Here is a 19,495-nt window from a genome sequence, read left to right as displayed (position 1 = left end):
AAGAATAAAGGCCACAGTGAATGCTGAAAACAGAAATTATAGGATTAAGTCTTTGATCCACAAAGAGATTACTTTAAAAACTATAATAAGAATAGTGAGCCAAAGAGTGGACAGGATCCAATGGATTAGAGAGTAGCAAACATATCGGAGAAAGGAAATTAAGCAAAATCAGAGTAAAGAGAATTTAAACAGCATTTATTCATATACCCTCTAATCTATTCATGTAAGAAAACAAGAGAGCTATATCCCATGCTCAAAGAGGAAATTGGTAAGAAAATAAGGACTACACTTGAGGTCATCGTGTACATTTTTAAGGAGTCCCATGAAGAAGTAGGTGAATTTCTGTGTGCATTTGTGTGTACTGGACACTACAGTCTGTAAGGCCTTTCTCCCACTCAGCTCCCAGAATACTAATGAAGCCCTTGGTCAATGGGAAAGGAAACTGAAGTGTTTTTCTCCCTCAGAAATCTGAGTTTGTGTGAGGGAAGATCAGTTAAAGAAAGAAATCATTCATATATTCAATATGGATATAATCAGTTATAGATATAAAATACCAGAAAAAGAAATTTCAAAGAGAAAATTAAATGATAAGAATGCTGAGCTTTTGGCAACACATGGATTCTATAGAAGGGGTGACCATCAGTTACGTAACAAACAGTAAACACACCAGTTTCCAATAGATAGTTCCACACCCCTAGTTAAAATCAGAGGGGCATAAAACAAAACAAATGCCATAAATATAGGGAAATAATCTCTAGGGAGGCAGAAGGGAAAAAGTGGAGGAGATGAAAGTGGGTAGTGGGTGAACGTAAAGATTTATGAAATTTTCAGAGATTAAATTTAATCAATAAGCAATATAGGCACAGATTTTCTTCCCAAATAGAACTTGAAGTGCAGAAAGAAATCAACTTATTTTCTACAAAATTTACCTAAAATAAAATAATGACATTTTTAAAATGAGGGATTTTGACTGACAAATGAGAAATAAATTTTCGAGCTAAGGAGAAATGTCATAACAGATATTAAAATCTCAACATAAATTTTCAAATGAAGAGTTGGTAATCTACCAAGAAGTATATGTAAATGTCAAAGGAAATAGATTTGGAAGGTTGGGAAAGCTTGTGAGCAATGATCCTATCTTAGTGGCTCCAGGCATAAGTCATGATACTAACAAAAGTAAGAAAAGGAAAGCATAATATTCTTCCAAACAAAAGACTACTGGATTCAAGTCTGTGGGGGCAATTAGCATATGAGATATAACTTTTCCAAGAACCAAAAACGTTACTATAAAAGTTCAGAAAATCTAACATATACAGAGAATCCTACCAGATTTCTTTGAGAAAAATGGGACACTCTATATAGCATGCCATTAATCAAAGTGGTATCAGATTTCCCAAGAACAGCAACAAAAGTCAGGCAATGAATAGAAGCGGCTTTAACATTCTAGGAAGATGTAAGCCTGCTATGCAAGAAAACCAGTCTATAACGAGTACCCAAACAGCTTTAGGATATGTTGCACGAGAACACTGACAACGTATCTAATACTGCTCAAGGATATATATATCAACAGGTATTTTTTCAAGCACACCCCTGAAGGAATATAATGTTGTTCATTAAGAAATTTAAATCAGTAAGAAACTTTTAGAAGTACATGCATATGTGGACAAAAAAATATTCCCAGATAGGAAATAAATTTGTTTTAGAACAGTTACCAACTATATAAGCAGTGAGGAAGAATAGGTCCTCAGTAGGTTTTTTCATCAGGAGGGAAAATGATACTTCAAAGATTTCAATTCCTAAATGATAAGAGTGGCAGGTAACAGATATTTTTCAAACCATTTATACTTCTAATATAAAATTTGTGTTTTTTTAAAACATTCCACCTCACACATGGTAAAAATAAATAAATAAAACATTATAATCAAGAATTATTTAACAGCAAGAAAAAAAACAGTCATTAAAATATGTAACTCCTTAAACCTTCAGTGGAGTGAATTAAGAAGTTTTGAAAATACCTCCAATCAACATGAAAAACTACACATTTAAGACAGCAAAAAATAACTAAGACAATGTGTACAATTCACATATTATTTCTCATATTTCTTCTGTCCATATGCATATGTCTGAATACTCCACAATTTCCCAACTACAATCTCCCAAGAAAACTGGCTTTGTGGAACATTAATAACTGTGTCTTAATTTTACTGCCAACAGTATTTTAAAGCACATTAGAAATAAAATGTTGTATTTTACCCATACCAAAGTGGAGCAATAGATATATTTTCACACACTCACTTATCTGTTCTGAGCATAACAGAACTTTCCCACTTACTAAGGGAAATAGAGGGGTAAAACATAAATATATACAATGAAGCCAATATTGGATAGGGAATAGTGTTTGGTGGTGATGCTTACCATGCCTTTACCTTCAGTAAAGACTGTCTGGACTTCTCTGAATCACAGTTACCAGCATTCTGATCATACAAAGGTCCCCATCTTTATGCTTCCTTTCATTTACACATTATACTATATTCTCTTCTCATTTCCAAGTTAAGTTAATCTACTCTAATAATTATTAAATAACTTCTAATTATATTACAAGTAATAATTAATAATAATCCCCCTTCATTATCCTCTTTACCAGAATCTATATCTCTATCATATCAATTAAAATAAATGCATTTTGTACTTCATTGCTGCAATGTGTTATGAGGCTTGTGAGCAAGACGGCTGTTTGAATCTGCAAAATGAATCATTCAGGAAAACACTAAAAATATAAAATATCACAAGGTAAAAGAATGTCACTGTATACTCAGACTGATAAGCAGCCAGATGCCAAAATAGGATTAGTGAAAACTTTTAAGGCAATAGAAAGTTGAAGAAAAGTGCCGGGGATCCAATCAGCAAGCACTTCCTGAGTTGAGTTTGAGTTCTGAAACATATCCTGATGTGGTACATGCCAACTTTAGAAAAGTAAAGACACTACTTAAAAATAGTCAGGTAAGATAACAAGGGAAGGAAAGAAGAGAAAAAAGGAGGGCCTGGGAATGAAGAAGAGTTGATACATTTAAAGCTGAACAGCAATTTGTTTTGTGATTTGAGGTTTGTCACTTTTTCATCTTTTTTTACTGGGTTGGAAGGATCAAGGGAACTTTATGGTGCTCATATTCATGCTTTGGATATATACTTCCAGAGAGCTATGTAGGAGGTTAAGTTTAGTGTTAATCAGATTTTTTGTTATCTCTTTGGCGACTATCCAAGAGAAATGACAAAAGAAGAAAGGGCTTCTTTGGCTCAAAGTTTCATTATTTTCAGCCCATTAAGGCCAGAAAAGCATGGGGGAAGAGGTGGCTAGAAGAAGAGAAGAGTGTCCGGGAATGCATGGCAGAGGAGTGACCAGGAGTGCATGGTACAGGGGTGGCCAGTGGTGCATGGCAAAGGAGTAGTCAGGAGGCATAGCAATACCCTCTGTGTTTCCTAGATTCTTATTTTCCCAACTTTTATTCCCTCTGGGCAGCTAGCCATAGGATCCTGCTACAGATGTTCAAGATGGGTTTCCCTCTCTTATCATCACTCTCAGTTCTGCCAAATGACCCACATTTTGTTTCTAGTACCCATATTTCAAGGTTCACAGCCACCTGCAACTCTAGTTCTATGATATCTGATGCTCTCTTCTGACTAATGAGCACCTGGAAAACATGGCATATTTACATACATTCAGACATATACACACTCACATTAAAGAATACATAAATCTTTTTTTCTAAAAAATGTACATATGAGATGAAAAACAATGAGTTTAACAAAAGAAACATATTAAACAGACTACAATGACAAGAACAAAGTCAAGCATGCTCATTACAAAAAGGAATTCAAAAGAATGAGCCATTTATGAAATGATAAAACAACAATTCCATTACAGCTTATATATGGATGGTGAGCAAATACTACAGGGCTATACAAACTTACACATTCCAATTTCAAAATAATTTCAGTGTAACAGAACTAAAAAGAAACTTTAAACTAAATCAATCATGATATGCATTCTATACCAAACAGACAACTAAAACAAAAGGGAAAAAATCAGTAAAAAACAGACAAAGATAAAATGAAATGGAGTGTTCTGTGATATTTTGATTGTGCTATGACAAATATAGCTTGCTTGGGGTCAGAAGGCAGAGCTAGCCATTAGCTGACCATTGAGGTTTGGAGGACTGTAGACAAAAAGGAGACCGGAAATGGTAAGGTGGGGCTAAAAGAAGATCTTGGCCTTTGGGACAGGGGAACAGAAGAGGTAGGAAGCAGCTGGCAGCTGTTTCTCCCTGTTCTCTGATCTTTCAGGTACTTAAACCGATATTTGATTTCTAATTTTTTATTGATAAAAATTAATTAGATTGATATTTCAGTTGAGTGTCTGGTTCCAGCCTTAAATTCTCCATAAAAGAATTGTTTAACTATGTGTTGACTCATGGTATAGACATGGTCTTCAATGACAATCTCAAAGTGTTTGTACTGAAGGTCACTGGAGTAGCCACAAGGAAGCACCCATGTCATCAGATAGGTTATTTTCTTCTCTACTCATTGTCTTTCCTATTTTGTTCAAAGTTACTGGATAGTTTTATAATTTACATGGTAAAGAATAATGGCCTCAGTGTTACACATGGACTTCATACTCCCTTCACTTCCTGCTCAGTACAAAACACAGAGTCACTGTTGTATAAGTACAGCTTTAGTTACATTTTTTCTGTCCCAGAACAGAACTTTGAAAAAAATACCAAAATAGAACACACATGCACACAGATATGGGAGTCCTAACTAAATTTTTTATTAAATTGGAAATGAGATAGCTAATTTTGGTCGACTATATCTGGAATCTACTAAAATCTAACCATGTGGAAACACCTGTGTGGTATTGTTTTTTTGATTGGTTAAAACAAAACAAAACAAAACAAACAAACAAACAAACAAACAAAAAAAACCCAAGTCTGGGACAGACTTTCTAGATTCAGGCCATACAACATGAAACACAGAAGGAAGCTTCCTTTACATGCTAACCTTGGGTAGTATCAAAGTCTATGTTAAAATCCCAACATAGACCAAAGACAAGCTGAGACATGCATTGTGGACTAAAAACCTACTAAAACCTTTATGTTGGTATACAGCTGTTTTAGCACTAGCCAGATCATAGCCAATAAGTCATTCTAATAAATACACATACATAATTTACTCTATCAGGTTTGTTTCTCTAGAGAAACATAAATGTCCAAAATTAATGTCCAATTATCCAATCAGTTTTTAAGTTTAAATATTACATAATTTCAAAACTCAAAATGACCACATATATTTATATATGCACTTTAAAATAATGATTTTTTGATAGATTTACAAACATAAACTTACAGGCAAACTGGAGTTTGGCTTCTCTGCTCACTATTGTTCCAAGTGAATTTGTAGCAAAACACTGGTAACTTCCTGTATCCCAGTTTCTGTTGGGGTTAATAACTATGAGATTGCCTCCATTCAATTTGTAACGATGGTCCAGACTTGTATCAATATCACTGCCATTCAGCTGCCATCTGAAAAGAAAATGTCAAGGTTACTTCCCTTCTTACCAGGCCTATGCCTAAATAAATGGCGTAATGCTTCAAACTCCACTTTAAACAACCAAAGACTGGAATCTCAACACCCATAAGGTTGAGACAGGAGGATTTTCACAGCCTTTAGGCCAGCATAACTACCTAGTAAGACCCCATCTCAAAAACAATGAAAAACAACAAATATGTATTTTTGAGAGGCAAAGAGTAAAGTTTAGTAGAAATTATAACATAACAGCACGTCAGTGTTAAAGGTGGTTGAAGGGTCTCTGAAGAACTGGGACTAATTTAGCCTGTTCACTAGCTCACTGGGGTAAAATATAGGCTGGGTCTACATGGGCAAAGAGGAAGCAAAAAGTTCAGGAATTATCTCAGAAACTGCAGGCCAATATCCTGCTGACAACCAAGTAGGGGGCAGCACATTTCTTTGATTTATCTGTCCTGACTGAGAACATTTAATAAATTAATTGCTAACTGTTCAAGTCTCCATTTCAATCTGTCTGAGTAAAGATCTGTCATGGGGCATTTGTTCTCCTCATTTCTGATGCCTCCAAAGAGCTATTTACACAACAGTGCTCTGCAATAAAAAGACCCTAACACCACTTGGGGGACTGAAAAATTGAAGAAATAAACCTCAGGGACATACCCATTAATGTGAAGCAAAAGATATCTTTTTTATATAAGAAAACTAAAAATTATTACCTTTAAATTTTAAACAAATTTCAAAGTTTTTGGCACACTGAAGTAAATTTCTCCATTATAAAGGCACCCATGTGCTATGATAAGGATACATCCATGCACCCACTTGCTAGACAACCAAATTTGATCACAGAAACACTTTAACTATACAGTCTACCATTTTACAATAATGGGCTCAATTGTTCAGCATAGGAATTTTGAGAAAATGGTTAAAATAATGCCTGCTTTTAAAAGGATAATAACAGTTGTTTGAATTGTCAACAATCCTACAACACCTAATAGTCTTTCTTAGGGGTGTCATTCATTTAAATTGTAGGTCATAGTTCCTCAATTACATTATAGAACATGAAGAAAATTTTTCCTAATTTACAATATATATAACTCCCTTACTAACAATTGTAACCCAAAATGGAAGGTAGGTAAATAGTGTAGCAATAAAGGCCCAGCAAAAGCAAGGTAGGATAACCGTTGAAGATTCTAGCACCTTGATTTCTGGATCATCCTAGAGGGGTCCTGTAATTGAGTGTGACAAAATGTATATTGAAAGGTAAGCAAGTGATGGGAGATGCCATTATGTATATATGTTTCTCATACTGGTTAATGAATAAAGTACTGTTGGCCAATAGGAAAGCAAGATAGGAGGGACTAGGAGACAAGGAGGAAAGAGGAAGTAGGGGGGGAGAAGTGAAGATGGAGAGTCTGGAGAGAATAGAATCGCCAGCTACCTCTCGCTGGTAAGACCACGTGGAAATTCATAGAAATGGGTTAATACTTAAGACAGAACTAGCCGATAAGAAACTAGTAACTGGCCAACAGAATTATATCATATACAGAGTCTCTGTGCATTATTTGGGGCTGGCACGGTGGCTGGACAAGACCAGCGGCTGGAGGAAAAAACCTAATCTTTACGAGCAAGTGCTGATTCCTGAGTCACAGACTGAGAAAGTGATTCAGGTAGAGTACTGGGAAACTTTGAATAAAAGTAGGATGACCTTGAGGACACACTCATGAGGGCATGGAGTGAACTTCATTGACTCTGTCTATCAGCAAACTAAATGTGGAGCTATAGCACCAGGAGCCAGGAGGGGTCTCTGAAATGCAGTCCAGGGTTTTTCCCAATAGGAAAGGGAGGGGGAGGGCTGAGCCTCTGAATCAAGACATCATTAACCCCAGATAGGGTTGGAAAATCAGGTTTCTTCTCTGGGTCAGGAGAAGGATAAACATCTGAGATGGGTAAGAACATAACTCCCTTAGATGTCCTGGGGGTCACATGCTACAGCACTGGGTAGACAATCCCTGAACAAAAGTGGCAAGAAACAGAGAGGATGATTCAACACACTGGTTTTATTTGGATTCAGGAGTACATTCATAAACCAGTGATTCTTTGGCTAAAATTTAGGTCCAAACATGGCTGGGTGTTGTTAATTTCTCACAGACTGAATTAATGATAGATTAAAAAAAAACACTGTGAATTTGGAGACAGAGTGTGCTCTTTGCTGGAGAAAGAGATCGGTGAAACAACAGTAACAAAATAAATGAGAGTCGGAGAGCCCAACTTCAAAATTGGGTCTCTATGATCACCTGCCTCTTCCTTGTCTCAGAGCAGGATTGCTAGTTCTAACTCCAGCTCCAATGAATACCTTTCTTTCCACTCCTCCTCCTAAAGGTGTCCCTCTTGTTCCCAAAACCCAGTGCCCTTTGCCCCTTAAAAGAAGAAATTGAATGATATAAGAAGGATACTCAATATGTTCCCTTCCCCAAAAAGGAAGCTCCTGATTTTATGTTTCCACTCAGGTTCTGTTAAGTGTCAGGATTTGCCAAGCTTAGGAGTAGGATTTGCCAGCCACATCCCCTTAACAATCCAGAGGTCTGAAGCTTAAAATGGAATTGAAGCCTCTGATAGAAAATCTATATGCATGACTGATAACTTAGGTCAAATCCTTGGTCGTCAACTCTATACCTAGTTTGAGTTAATGCCAATATGGAATATTTTGTTCTATATTTAAAAAGAAGATGCAGAAAAGAAGGACAACACTCTGTAAAAGAGAATATCCATCTAGACAGGGTACAAGGGCAATGGATGGAAATTTCCCCCACAAGTATCCTGTACAGATAATAATAGTGAGGCCCACCTTGGTCACATGAGAGATTTTCTTAAAAATTTATTCAGAAGACTACCCCAGTTTCAGAATGCGAATATAAACTTTAGCTTACAACAGGGAAACCTTCTACAAATTGCAGAGACACTAGAAAGTTTAAAGGATCAGTTCAGATATTATCCTAGCAACGAACAGCTGGCCAGACAGAACAAGAAAATTGCAGGAGATTGAGGCCTGCAAGCACAAATATGTGGAAGAGTTATTGAAGGGGTCCCAAAGGTCTATGTAAGAAGGGATGAAGGAAATAAAAACTAAGAGTCAAAGTTAATGTTGGCAGCGTAACCCATACTGTGGGAGTAGGTAGGAACCCAGACATTCAAAGCCTACGACATTATGTAGAGAACCCACAATGGGACCAAGAGAAAAGAGAGGATTCCAAAGAAGCATGAAAGAGCAATTGTTACAAATATGGGGAGAAGGGACACTTAATGATGGAATGGCTCCTTTCAAACAGATAACAGGAAATAGTGACTTTCAACGAGTAATCAAGGAGTAGATATTTTATTATCTAGAAGATTCCCACTAAAGTTCTTTGATATATTTAGAAGTAGGACCATTGAGTGTGTAAATAACCTTCCTTGTAAGTTGCAGGGAAAGTTTCTCCTCCATATCTTTTCCCCCTCACCAATATGATGGGAGATGTAATTCTGTGAATATGTTTCTCTTATTGGTTAATGAACAAAGTACTGATGGCCAATAGGAAAGCAAGGTAGGAGGGACTAGGAGACACGGAATTTTCAGGGAGAGGTAGGGAAATTTCAACATGTAGGACCAAGAGAGAAGAACTCCAGGCCTTCTCTCTGGTAAAATAAGACTACATGGAAATACTTAGATTGATAGAAATGAGTTAATATTTAAGACAGAGCTAGCCAATAAGAAATGCTAGTAACAGGCCAACAGCTTTATACTTAATACAGCGTTTCTGTGTGTTATTTGGGGCTGTTGTGACTGTGGGACCAGGCTAGCAGGAAAACTGCTCATAACACAGCTTCCAAAGAAGCAAAATTTTTTGGTAAAATACTTTGAATGGTTTTGTCATTTCTCTGCAATCCAAGATCCATTCCTAACAAAATCAGCCCTATCTTCATTAAGTGAACGTGAGAAACATCCAATGTCCCCAAACATGATTGTTTTACATGTACATGTTAAAAAAAGAACAAAAAAATATAAAAAAAAACACAAACCAAAAAAAGAAAAATAAAAAAAAAAAAAAAACAGAATTTGAAGTTCTCAACAAGTTTTCTAAGACAATTGTATACAAAGCTGCTAGGCACAGGCACTCCCTCCAAGGATAGATGTAACTGCCAAAACAGGAAGTGGCTCCTGTCATGGTCACATGGCTCTCTGCCCCTCTGCCTCTGTACATTCTTGCCAGTATATTCCCAGCAAGCACCTGCTAGCTACATTGTCTGCTCTCTTCCATGTTCCTGGTCATCTCCTCTCATGTGGAACGGACTGATTTGAAAATAAGGTTTTAACATGTGTGCCTGAGAATTTATCAGAAGAATGAAACACATGCTAAACTTGGCTCATGAAGCATCAATCTAATAATGAGCCAAGTAAGTGAGTTTAGTTCTTGTGATAAACATGGTTTGTCAACTATGAATCAACTAACTCAATGACTGAATAGAGAACATGTATCTAAACTGAAAATAGGACAGATACATATAATTTTATATACTTTGGAATCATAAACTATGTCAAAGGGTATTTGGGCTTGCTCTCTTTTTTCTCCCTCCCCTTCTTGTATGTGTGTGTGGATGGCATGTGGGATATGTATACACATATGGGTTAAATATTTACATCCATATATAGAAAGAAAAGAAGAACCCTGATTGGCCACTAAAAATGAAAAAATAAAGAAAAGGAAACAGTCTCTCCCCTCTCACTGGCTTGAAATTGCCAAGTGGGGTAGGTTAGTCAGCCAGGGAATCACTGGGAGCCAAGTGGCTCTACCTCCCCACAACAGGATTACAAGGCACTCCACCATGGCCAGGTTTTTACATGTGTTGGGGGACCTAACTCAGAGCTCTTTCTTGCAAGGCAAGCACATTTCTGGCTGGGCTATCTTACTAGCCAAATATGTGTTTTTATTATCTATGAAGTACAGTTTTTATAGGGGAAAAAAGCAGCATTATAACTGAGGATGTAGAATGTTTGGGGCCTAAGTATGCCTAATGGCTTCACTTAAAAACTATGTTTTTATGTTTAGCTAATGAATAATAAAAGCTCAATGATTCTGTGGAAAACTACAAAAATAAATAAAAATATGGAGAACCACTTCCTCTTGCCTATTTAATAGCTTGAAAGATTTAAGAGATCATAAAATGTTTGGGGAAATACTTTATTTCAGTAAGTGTCTACAATGTAGAAACTAAAAAAGGGAAAGATTGTTCTATCATGTATAAATGTTTCATACTTTCTTTATCTTGGTTTTTCATCATATAGACACAATTGCTAGATTACTTTACTATGCACAAAAGTAATAATGCTTCCCTTTAAAAATTTACCTGCACTACAGCAAATGTGCCTGGGTGTTTTCAGCAAACTCTTCAAAGCTAAGATGTTCTTTAGCTGCATACAAGAATTTTAATTTTCACAGAACATAATTATTTTTTCCTCCTTCTAAACACTAAATCTCCATCACTCAATGAAATGCACCTCCTGGTGATAGAAAATATCTCAAATATCTTATTAACTATTGATATTTCTTTTCCTTTGCTGAAAGTTATATGTATTCAAAAGAGTTTTTCTTTGTTTCAACTCTGAGATGTGTATGTTAGCTCCGAGACTAGAATTCCAAATGTTATTTTATTCTGAGAAAGAAAACTGTGTTCCCAGTATCATGAGGCAAACTATTTACATGTAGGACTAATTTTTAGATATGTCTCATATTTTCATATGCATAGAAATAAACTTGGGACTAGAAAGTTGACTTAGTGGATAGGAGTTTTGTCTGCTGTGTCAGAAGACTTATGTTTGGCTCCTAGGACCTATGTCAGTCAGCTCACAACAGACTAACTCCAGTTCCAGGGGAGTTGATACTATTTTACAGCTCTGTCAGCACTGCAAACACATGGTTTACACAAACTCTCACAATTATGCACACATATACACATAAATAAAAGATGAAATATCTTTAAAATGAAATAATCTAGGAAACCAAAAACGCAATAGCTCCTTCTTAATGAAGTATATGGACAATTAAATCTGTAAACTTCACTCATTTGGTTTGCTGAAGATTTCAATCTCATTTTTCAGACTTCAGAACAATACAGTAAACTGGCAAGTATGTCCTACTTGCAGCCCATGGGCCACATGTGGCTGAGAATGGCAATGAATGAGGCTAGAAATAAAATTTGCTTTAAACATTATTAAATTGTTTTCACAATGTTTGAAACTCAATTGGCGCCTCTCGAGTATGAGCTTCAAATCCCAAGTAGTTTCAATGCTTAAAGAATGGAAACAGGTGAAAGTAACACAGGAATTACATCACACATTAATGTCATGAATTTGAGAAGTGTTTAGATAAGTTTTCTGGATCCATAATTCTTTGTAAAACTTTCAAATTTCCTCTTTGGTTAAGACATTTAAAAATTCATAATAATAAAAAAAACACTCAAGTATCAGAATGCAGTATTTCTAAAGTCTGGGAATAATGTAAAATTTCACAAGAGTACATTTGCACATCCAAATTCCATTCAGGAAGCTTCAGCCCAAGCACCTGGAGCAAAGGCAGGCAGAGCCACGACTCTTGGGGTTGCACACAGCAGAATTTCAATCATATAACATTTACCTTGTGTTTCAGAAGCTGACTAAACTTGTTTCTTTAGCTGGTGGTAAATGTCATAGACTAAGCATCTCTGCATAATCATGTTGTAACACTCTAGAACAATCTTATAAGTTCATCATCAGCCTTCAGTGTTCAAATGCTCATTCTACATTGATTAGGGTTTGCTCTGAATGATTTGTAAGTGTGACACAGTTTACCTTTCCTTTCATCGTGAGCCGAATGATTCCCGGTAAGGAATACTCCCGAACCTGATGCTGCATCAATTTGCACCTGAACAAATTTTAGAAATATTTATTTGGGGAGCTAAAAGTAGGGGCTCTGGATTTTTTGACCTATCTGAGGAAGTATGCATTTGATTCATACATCTCAGGAGCTTTGACAGATACAGCATATGCTACTAGTGTTTAACTTGTCAACCCACCAGAAGCATGATTCCTGATTGGGGTGCCCCACGTGGTAAAGTTGTGGGGTCACTGGCTGTGTCAACCAGTTGCTCCTGCCCTGTTGTGCTCATGAATCACTTCATTCTTCCCCACGAACTTCTTTTCTTCCCTAAGATTAGCTTTATGTGTTTTCCCACTTCTTGTGTGTTTATCTCATGAACATATTTCATGTGCTTGGCACATATATCTGTATATGGTCTAAAAGATGACTTTTCATTTAGCTATAAAATTTTGATATATAGAATCTATACGGATACATTCCTTATAACTGGATCTATTTATTTGACAAAGACTTTGGACTCTTTTGTTATTTAAATTAAAAACAATCTTATTTCACATACCAGTCCCAGTTCCCTCTCCCTCCTGCCCTCCCATTCTCCCCACCAACCACCCCATCCCATGCCCCATCCAGTCTTCAGCGAGGGTGAGAACTCCCATGGAGGATTATCAAAGTCTAAGTCTTAACAGCCTGCCCTGTTCTCTTGCTCAGACTACTGCATGCAATTAGCTCACTTTCACCTCAGAGTAAGTTCAAACTAGACTAAAGGCCTTTTGTAAATAGATCATAAATTGAAACCTTAAAGCTATATAGAAGTTCAAAGCCTCAGATATCTAACCAAGATTACTAAGAAAAGCATTCCAATTCTTCACCTGCCAGTCTACTAATAATCTGGTTCCTAAAGATGTCATTGGGCACTGTGCCCCCTCCCTGTCTGGTCACAGTTTTGTTCCTTTGACCTTGGACCCTTTTGTTGCTATGGAAAATGGCTCAGCTCCTTATCACTTCCCATAGGAATGAGCTCTTGACTAATAAGAAACAGCTCTTGTGATTCCCTTATTATTTCAAAGCTCCTGAAAGAGAAGAGTTTTTAGAATAGAAGAAGCATGGAGCACTTAGAAGTAGGACAGGATTACTAGAGTAGAAACAAAATGATAAAGAGCATGACCCTCAGATGGTATGTGAAGTTACTATAGAAATCTTTTACCCTCTCCTTTGCCCTTGAGAAACATTTCATCTTTGGAACCCGGCTGAGAAAGTAAAGGGAATGAGAAAATTGGGTAAACCTTAATACAACAGACTGGTGGAGCTGACTGTAGATTGCCATCTGATGACAATTATTTATGGCAGGTTTGGGGCCAGTAGTCTCTGTGTTTGTACTCTGAGGCTTAAATAAGGATTTCCAAAAGGGTAGTAACTATTTCTAAATAATAAACACTCTAAATGTTATTTTCAGGAAACAAAAAATAGGCAAATATATATGCATAATGTCCTTCAAAAATATTGAACAAGTTGTTGGGGAGGGAGGAAGGAAGAGAGAGAATGATGTGTGTGTGACCACAAATTAATTTAATATAACATTAAACAAAAAGCTTGCATCAAGATTTAATGGTATTGCTTGAGCAATAAAAGCTCTATTTCATTGCAACCACATATATCTCAAAATTCTAAGATCCGGCATCATATCACAATTAATAAAGTATTCACAGACGTTTCCTGAATAGAGTAATCAAATTCAACCCATTAACCTACACTTATACAGGTTCCATGTATTCTTCACTGGGTATGGTTAATGCCAAGAGGCAAACACAGAGAATGAAACTCTGTTTTCATTTACTGTACTACTTACGATTTATTTGTCACTCATGTTATGATTAGATATGAAAACCTCTTACACAGAACTATTCAAGCATGGTCTAACAGCAATGAATGCAAACATAGACATATTTTGCTGTCACTATGATTTAAGGCAATGAAGTCTAACTGAGTCTGCCAATTGAACTTGGTTATGAAGTTACAGAGCTTCATCACTTCGAACTGAAACCAACAGACATAAATAAATGAAGTATGTGGTATTGAGTAGTTTAAAACATACTCACAAGATATAATTAACCTCACAGTGGATTGCATGAAATAATTGTCCTCTGAGATGTCAGCTTTATCACACAAAATCTGGTCAGTGAAACCAGAGAAAAATGAATTTTACATAGCAACAGAATCTTTGGGAGCTTGGAGTTGTGTTTGGGAAATAAGTCCATGCTAAGCGCTTGTGAAGGCAACAGGCTATCCTTTATGTGGGCTTTGACAAAAAATTTAGTAATGTAATCACAGAAGCAATTTGTGGTTTTAGAAACAGCTTTCAAGTTAATAAGCAAATGCATTTCTGTTTGCTGCAATGTTTGTTATTGTGTTTACTGAAGTGATGAGAATAATTGAAGGCCTTGAAAGAATGAATGTATGAATTCACACATTCAATATTTTATCTAAAAATAACTATTTAGACTTCAGAAATAATTGAAATAATTTAAGTTGGGATGCTATTTTTTAATAAAAATTGAAAAAATTTGTTTCATGATACACATTGCAATTTCTCATTCATTAATATGTCTTAAATATAAACATAGATACATAGACACACACACAAACACACTACAACAATTAAAATGTTTTTTCATTTTAAATATAACCTCACTCAGTGATTGCCTCACTACCATTCTATGAGTTTTACAATGTGCTTGAAAGATTTACCTTTGCTGTATAAATTTTACATTTTCTGATACGAGCATCCTTACTGTCCTTTAGAGATGATATTTGTCATGTGAATCTGGCACAAGAAGGAAGAACATTCTATGCCCCAAGCCTCAGTCAGTAGTTAAGCTAATTAAGTGACCCTAGCCCTAACCCTAACCCTCTTTCTGGGAAGATAAGACCACATGGAAATATTTAGATTAATAGAAATTGGTTAATATTTAAAACAGAGCTAGCCAATAAGAAATGCTAGTAACAGGCCAACAGAATTACATGAAAGAAAAAAGAAAGAAGAAAACAGAAAAGTGACCTGGTGGTTTAACTTAAATTTGATCATTATAATTCATATCCCCTCTCCTCATCCTATTTAAAAACATGTAACAGAAACCAAAAATATGTGATTTATTGGGTTACACAATACCTTTAATGTCTGAAAGCTAACTTTTAACTTCTTTGTGAATATGGATTATTCACAATTGTGTTTTCACATTTTTTTTTCATATGATGACAGTCAGATGATAACACTAACAGGAAAGATGAACTTTTTATGAGAGGTGATATTGTAGGGAAGGTACTAGGAAGTTTAAGCCCTGGAAGCAATCTGGAATGTCTCAGTTAAACTATCTTCAAGTGGAGCCAACAAAGATGACTTAATCCAAACTACCGTGTCTAGAAAAGAATAAACTACCACTTTGAAGTTGCAGTTTTGCAGTGGCACTCTAAAATTGTGAAACATGATCTCTTCTAAATTCCCTTCTTTTCTTCATGCTAATTTCATTTAGATCTTTTTTCAAACCACTAAGTAAGCTCCTACTGTTTGCCAGGGAGTGGCAGTGAACATCATTATCCTAGGAGATAATGATCCAAGGCATTCTATCAGGACTATCACAATACACTGTGAAATACAGAAATGTCAATGTGCCAGGCCAGGCACAGTGATGCACTGAGAAGCTGAGAAATGAGGACACCGGCAAGACTTTGGGAACAGAATGGTAGCATAGCCTTGTTTTAAATACCTCATGTGAATTACCTACTTCTGTTATTCTCAGAAACTGTAGAGATGGTTATTTATTTTATTTTACTTAATGCTTTTCTTATTTTACATATCAATACCAGTACCTTCTTCCTCCCATCCTTCCAAGCACCACCCTGAACCCCATCCCATCCCCCATCCACTCCCCAGGGAGGGTGAGGCCTTCCATGAGGGATCATCAAAGTCTGTCAAGTCATTTGGGGCAGGGCCTAGACCCTCCCCTGTGTCTCTAAGTTAAGAGAGTATTCCTCCACAGGGGGAATGGGATCCCGAAGTCCCGGGATAGCTCAGTTGGTTATTTTATTTTTAAATATTTTACCACAACTTCAATGAATTTTCATTGTTTTTAGTGATTAATTATAAGTGTGGGGACCAGAGTTGGATAAAGTATAGTGTCAAACAAAGCTGAACCTAAGGATTCAGGTTTAGAAAACTGACAGAAGAGATGACATGTGCTTAAGGGTCATGGGAACGTAAAGGAATGATAGCTCTCATTTGCCTTGCATAGAAAACTAGGAAATAGTGACACAAGATCTTATATGGTAATAGGAACTATGCAAGGATATAATGCATGAAGTAAAATAACACTTAAAATATCTAATTCATCATGTGTTTTGGGAGATATATAGTAGATAGCACATAAACAACATATGTGATATTTGTTATATACCATGTGTATACTTATAATCTCTAAATTAAATATAACTGTACATAAATAGATTACATATTTTCCATATATACCATAGACATACAATCAATTATAGTGCTACAAAAGGATAATGTTTACTACTCTGTGTGTGGATATGGGTGTGTGGATAGACAAGAAATAAACTTAAACGTTCTGTTATACATCTATTTGAATCAATGGTGAACAAAAATTCATGTATTGCTTTATTTTTCATTTTTTATATTAAGCACAATTAGTTAACTCGATATTTAAACACATGCAGAATATGGGCTCATCCCTTGAAATCCTGTTTAAGGCACAACAGAAAAAATTTGCCTTTCACGTGAAGGCAAAAATTTATCTTAGATTTTATGCTTTCAAGATTCCTCACATTGTTCTTCATTAAGATATCTTACCTATTTGAAGGAGTTCAATGAGCATAATATTTTGTTTGCTCTTTTGGGAGCAAGATAGAAGAGCATCTGTAAGAATATGGTTCAAAGCCCAGAATAGGTATGGACCAGTTGTACAAAACAGGATATTATAGAAATATAATTATGACATCAACTCTCCAGCATGGTAGCAACTAGCCACATGTGCCAACCAAGAACTTGAAGTGGGGTTTATGTGCTTGAAAAAGTGAATCTTTCTTTTCTATTTTTGATGTGAGATAGAATGTTTTTATGTGTAAAAGAGATCAATATACATTCAAACCCTTGGAATCATATACAACCCTAGGATTTTTTGTTCATCCTATAGTATTTATAATAAGCAGAGTTGTTGTTCAAACTGGACAGGTAATGGACAATTGTTATAGACCAAATCCATCTGGTAGGCTTATAGTTGAATGTATGAATTTCCAGTAACTAACCAATTCATCTGCAAATCCTTTGGGCAATGATAATTGTGAGTTGCCTGATCTATAGGTTTGTACGTACATGTTTAGCCTATACATTTGGTTCTTTAAGTACAGAATGGAATCAATGTATATGACAGGAATCCTTCCAAGGGGATACCTTCATAAAGTGAGGCCCAATGAAGAAATGAGAAAAATCCTTTCCATTAAGAAGTATTAATACTTCCTTAAGGTAACCTCATTCAGCACTATTCAGCAATTACAGACAGGCTGACTACTAATTAACCTTTAAATATTGGCTTTAAGGTGCATGCAGGGAAATGTAAGAGAAAGAATAAAATCCTCTATTAGACCTTTAAAGGGGTACTTTCTCATGAGAATTTCTGAACTTTTGGATTTTTAATATGACTAATTAAGAGTTACCTTTACTCATAGGGAAAATAATGGGGACAGGATCCCTCATGGGGGGATCCCCATGCTTCAGTCCCCAGGAAAGTCTTTTTTGTGCTTTTAAAGGACAAACTCTGATAGGCTTTTAAGCTTTGTTCTGAATCTTCCAGAACATGACTGGGTCACTTTCAATGAATGATTTCATATTAGTTCCTCATTTCCCTCCTTGACTTACAATCCAGCAACCTGTTTGTACATTTATGTGTTTATAATTATATGCTATATAATAATAGTTATTGCTTCAATAAAATACTGATTTTTATTATTATACTACATGTAAACTCTGTAATTTCTTAAGATTATAAAAACGTAAGAATGAACAAGTGTGTTTTCTTATGAAGCATTCTAGGAGTAATATGGTATATTACTTAATGGACTATTAAAGGCAAAATTTGGGAGGAGATAGGTATAGTTATAAATATGTCCTGCATTATTCTACATCCCTTTTATTCAAGTGTAACCTACTTTTTCTACAAACAGCACACAAAACCAGAAACTACGTTATTTGGAGTTGTTATAGGAAATCATAATGCCTTTCAGAATAAAGAGATTCCCTTGTGTTTATAGCCTTCAGTTCACAGTAATTATAAACTATTAGTACAAGTCAAATTTCAAATTGTTAGAAACCTCTAATTCAGAAAACCTTTAAATCTATGATAAAAATATCTGCTCCATTTGGCTAGCAACCAAGGATTTTGAGACAACATACAGAATGTTAAATTTCTTCATTTATCAAATACGGTATCAACAAATAAATGAAAGCCATGTATTTCCTCTTCTCAGATATAGATTTGCTTGAAGTGAAATGTAATAAATACTTGACTGGTATTCTAGAGTATACAATAAAATAGAAGGGTTACTATCAAATGACAAAAGTTCTACAAAATTTTATACATATAATTAATATAATTACAATAAGTCTCCATAGCACTTCATCAAATACCTAGTACACAGATATAATTAACACAAAAGATTTATATGTTTCTAAGCTCAAGACATCTGGCTAGTTGATAATATTCTACAAACATAATTAATCTTCTCATTTAGAAATACATTCCTCCCTGAAAATATCTTCTGTCTTGACAATTTCTTCATTGAATACATTTATCAACAAGTAGTTCATAAGATAAATGAGGATACAGCTCCATCAAGAACAGAAAAATAACATGCATGCTTATCACTCACATGGATTCATCATCACAGTTAAAGCTCTGTATATAAGGTGTTCTTCTATTATGGGCAGAAAAAAATCTTAATAAGATATTAGAAATCTT

At 35.6% G+C, this 19,495-nt stretch overlaps 1 protein-coding gene across 1 annotated transcript in view; it reads right to left on the bottom strand.

Annotated features, from left to right (window-relative positions):
* Nucleotides 1-5,400: 5,400 nt before the first annotated feature.
* LOC127214590 (contactin-3-like) overlaps nucleotides 5,401-19,495 on the bottom strand; it is a gene marked incomplete at its 3' end in the record, with an annotated part of 45,804 nt that continues 31,709 nt past the window's right edge. Inside the window, exon 3 of the mRNA XM_051174946.1 lies at nucleotides 5,401-5,576. Coding sequence (XP_051030903.1) covers nucleotides 5,401-5,576 — 176 coding nt within the window. The remainder of the gene's footprint in view (nucleotides 5,577-19,495) is intronic.

Source organism: Phodopus roborovskii, unplaced genomic scaffold (genome assembly GCF_943737965.1).
Source record: "Phodopus roborovskii unplaced genomic scaffold, PHOROB, whole genome shotgun sequence".
NCBI classification, from domain to species: domain Eukaryota; kingdom Metazoa; phylum Chordata; class Mammalia; order Rodentia; family Cricetidae; genus Phodopus; species Phodopus roborovskii.
Note: the sequence above shows the minus strand (reverse complement) of the source record. Positions and strands in the feature narration are given on the sequence as shown.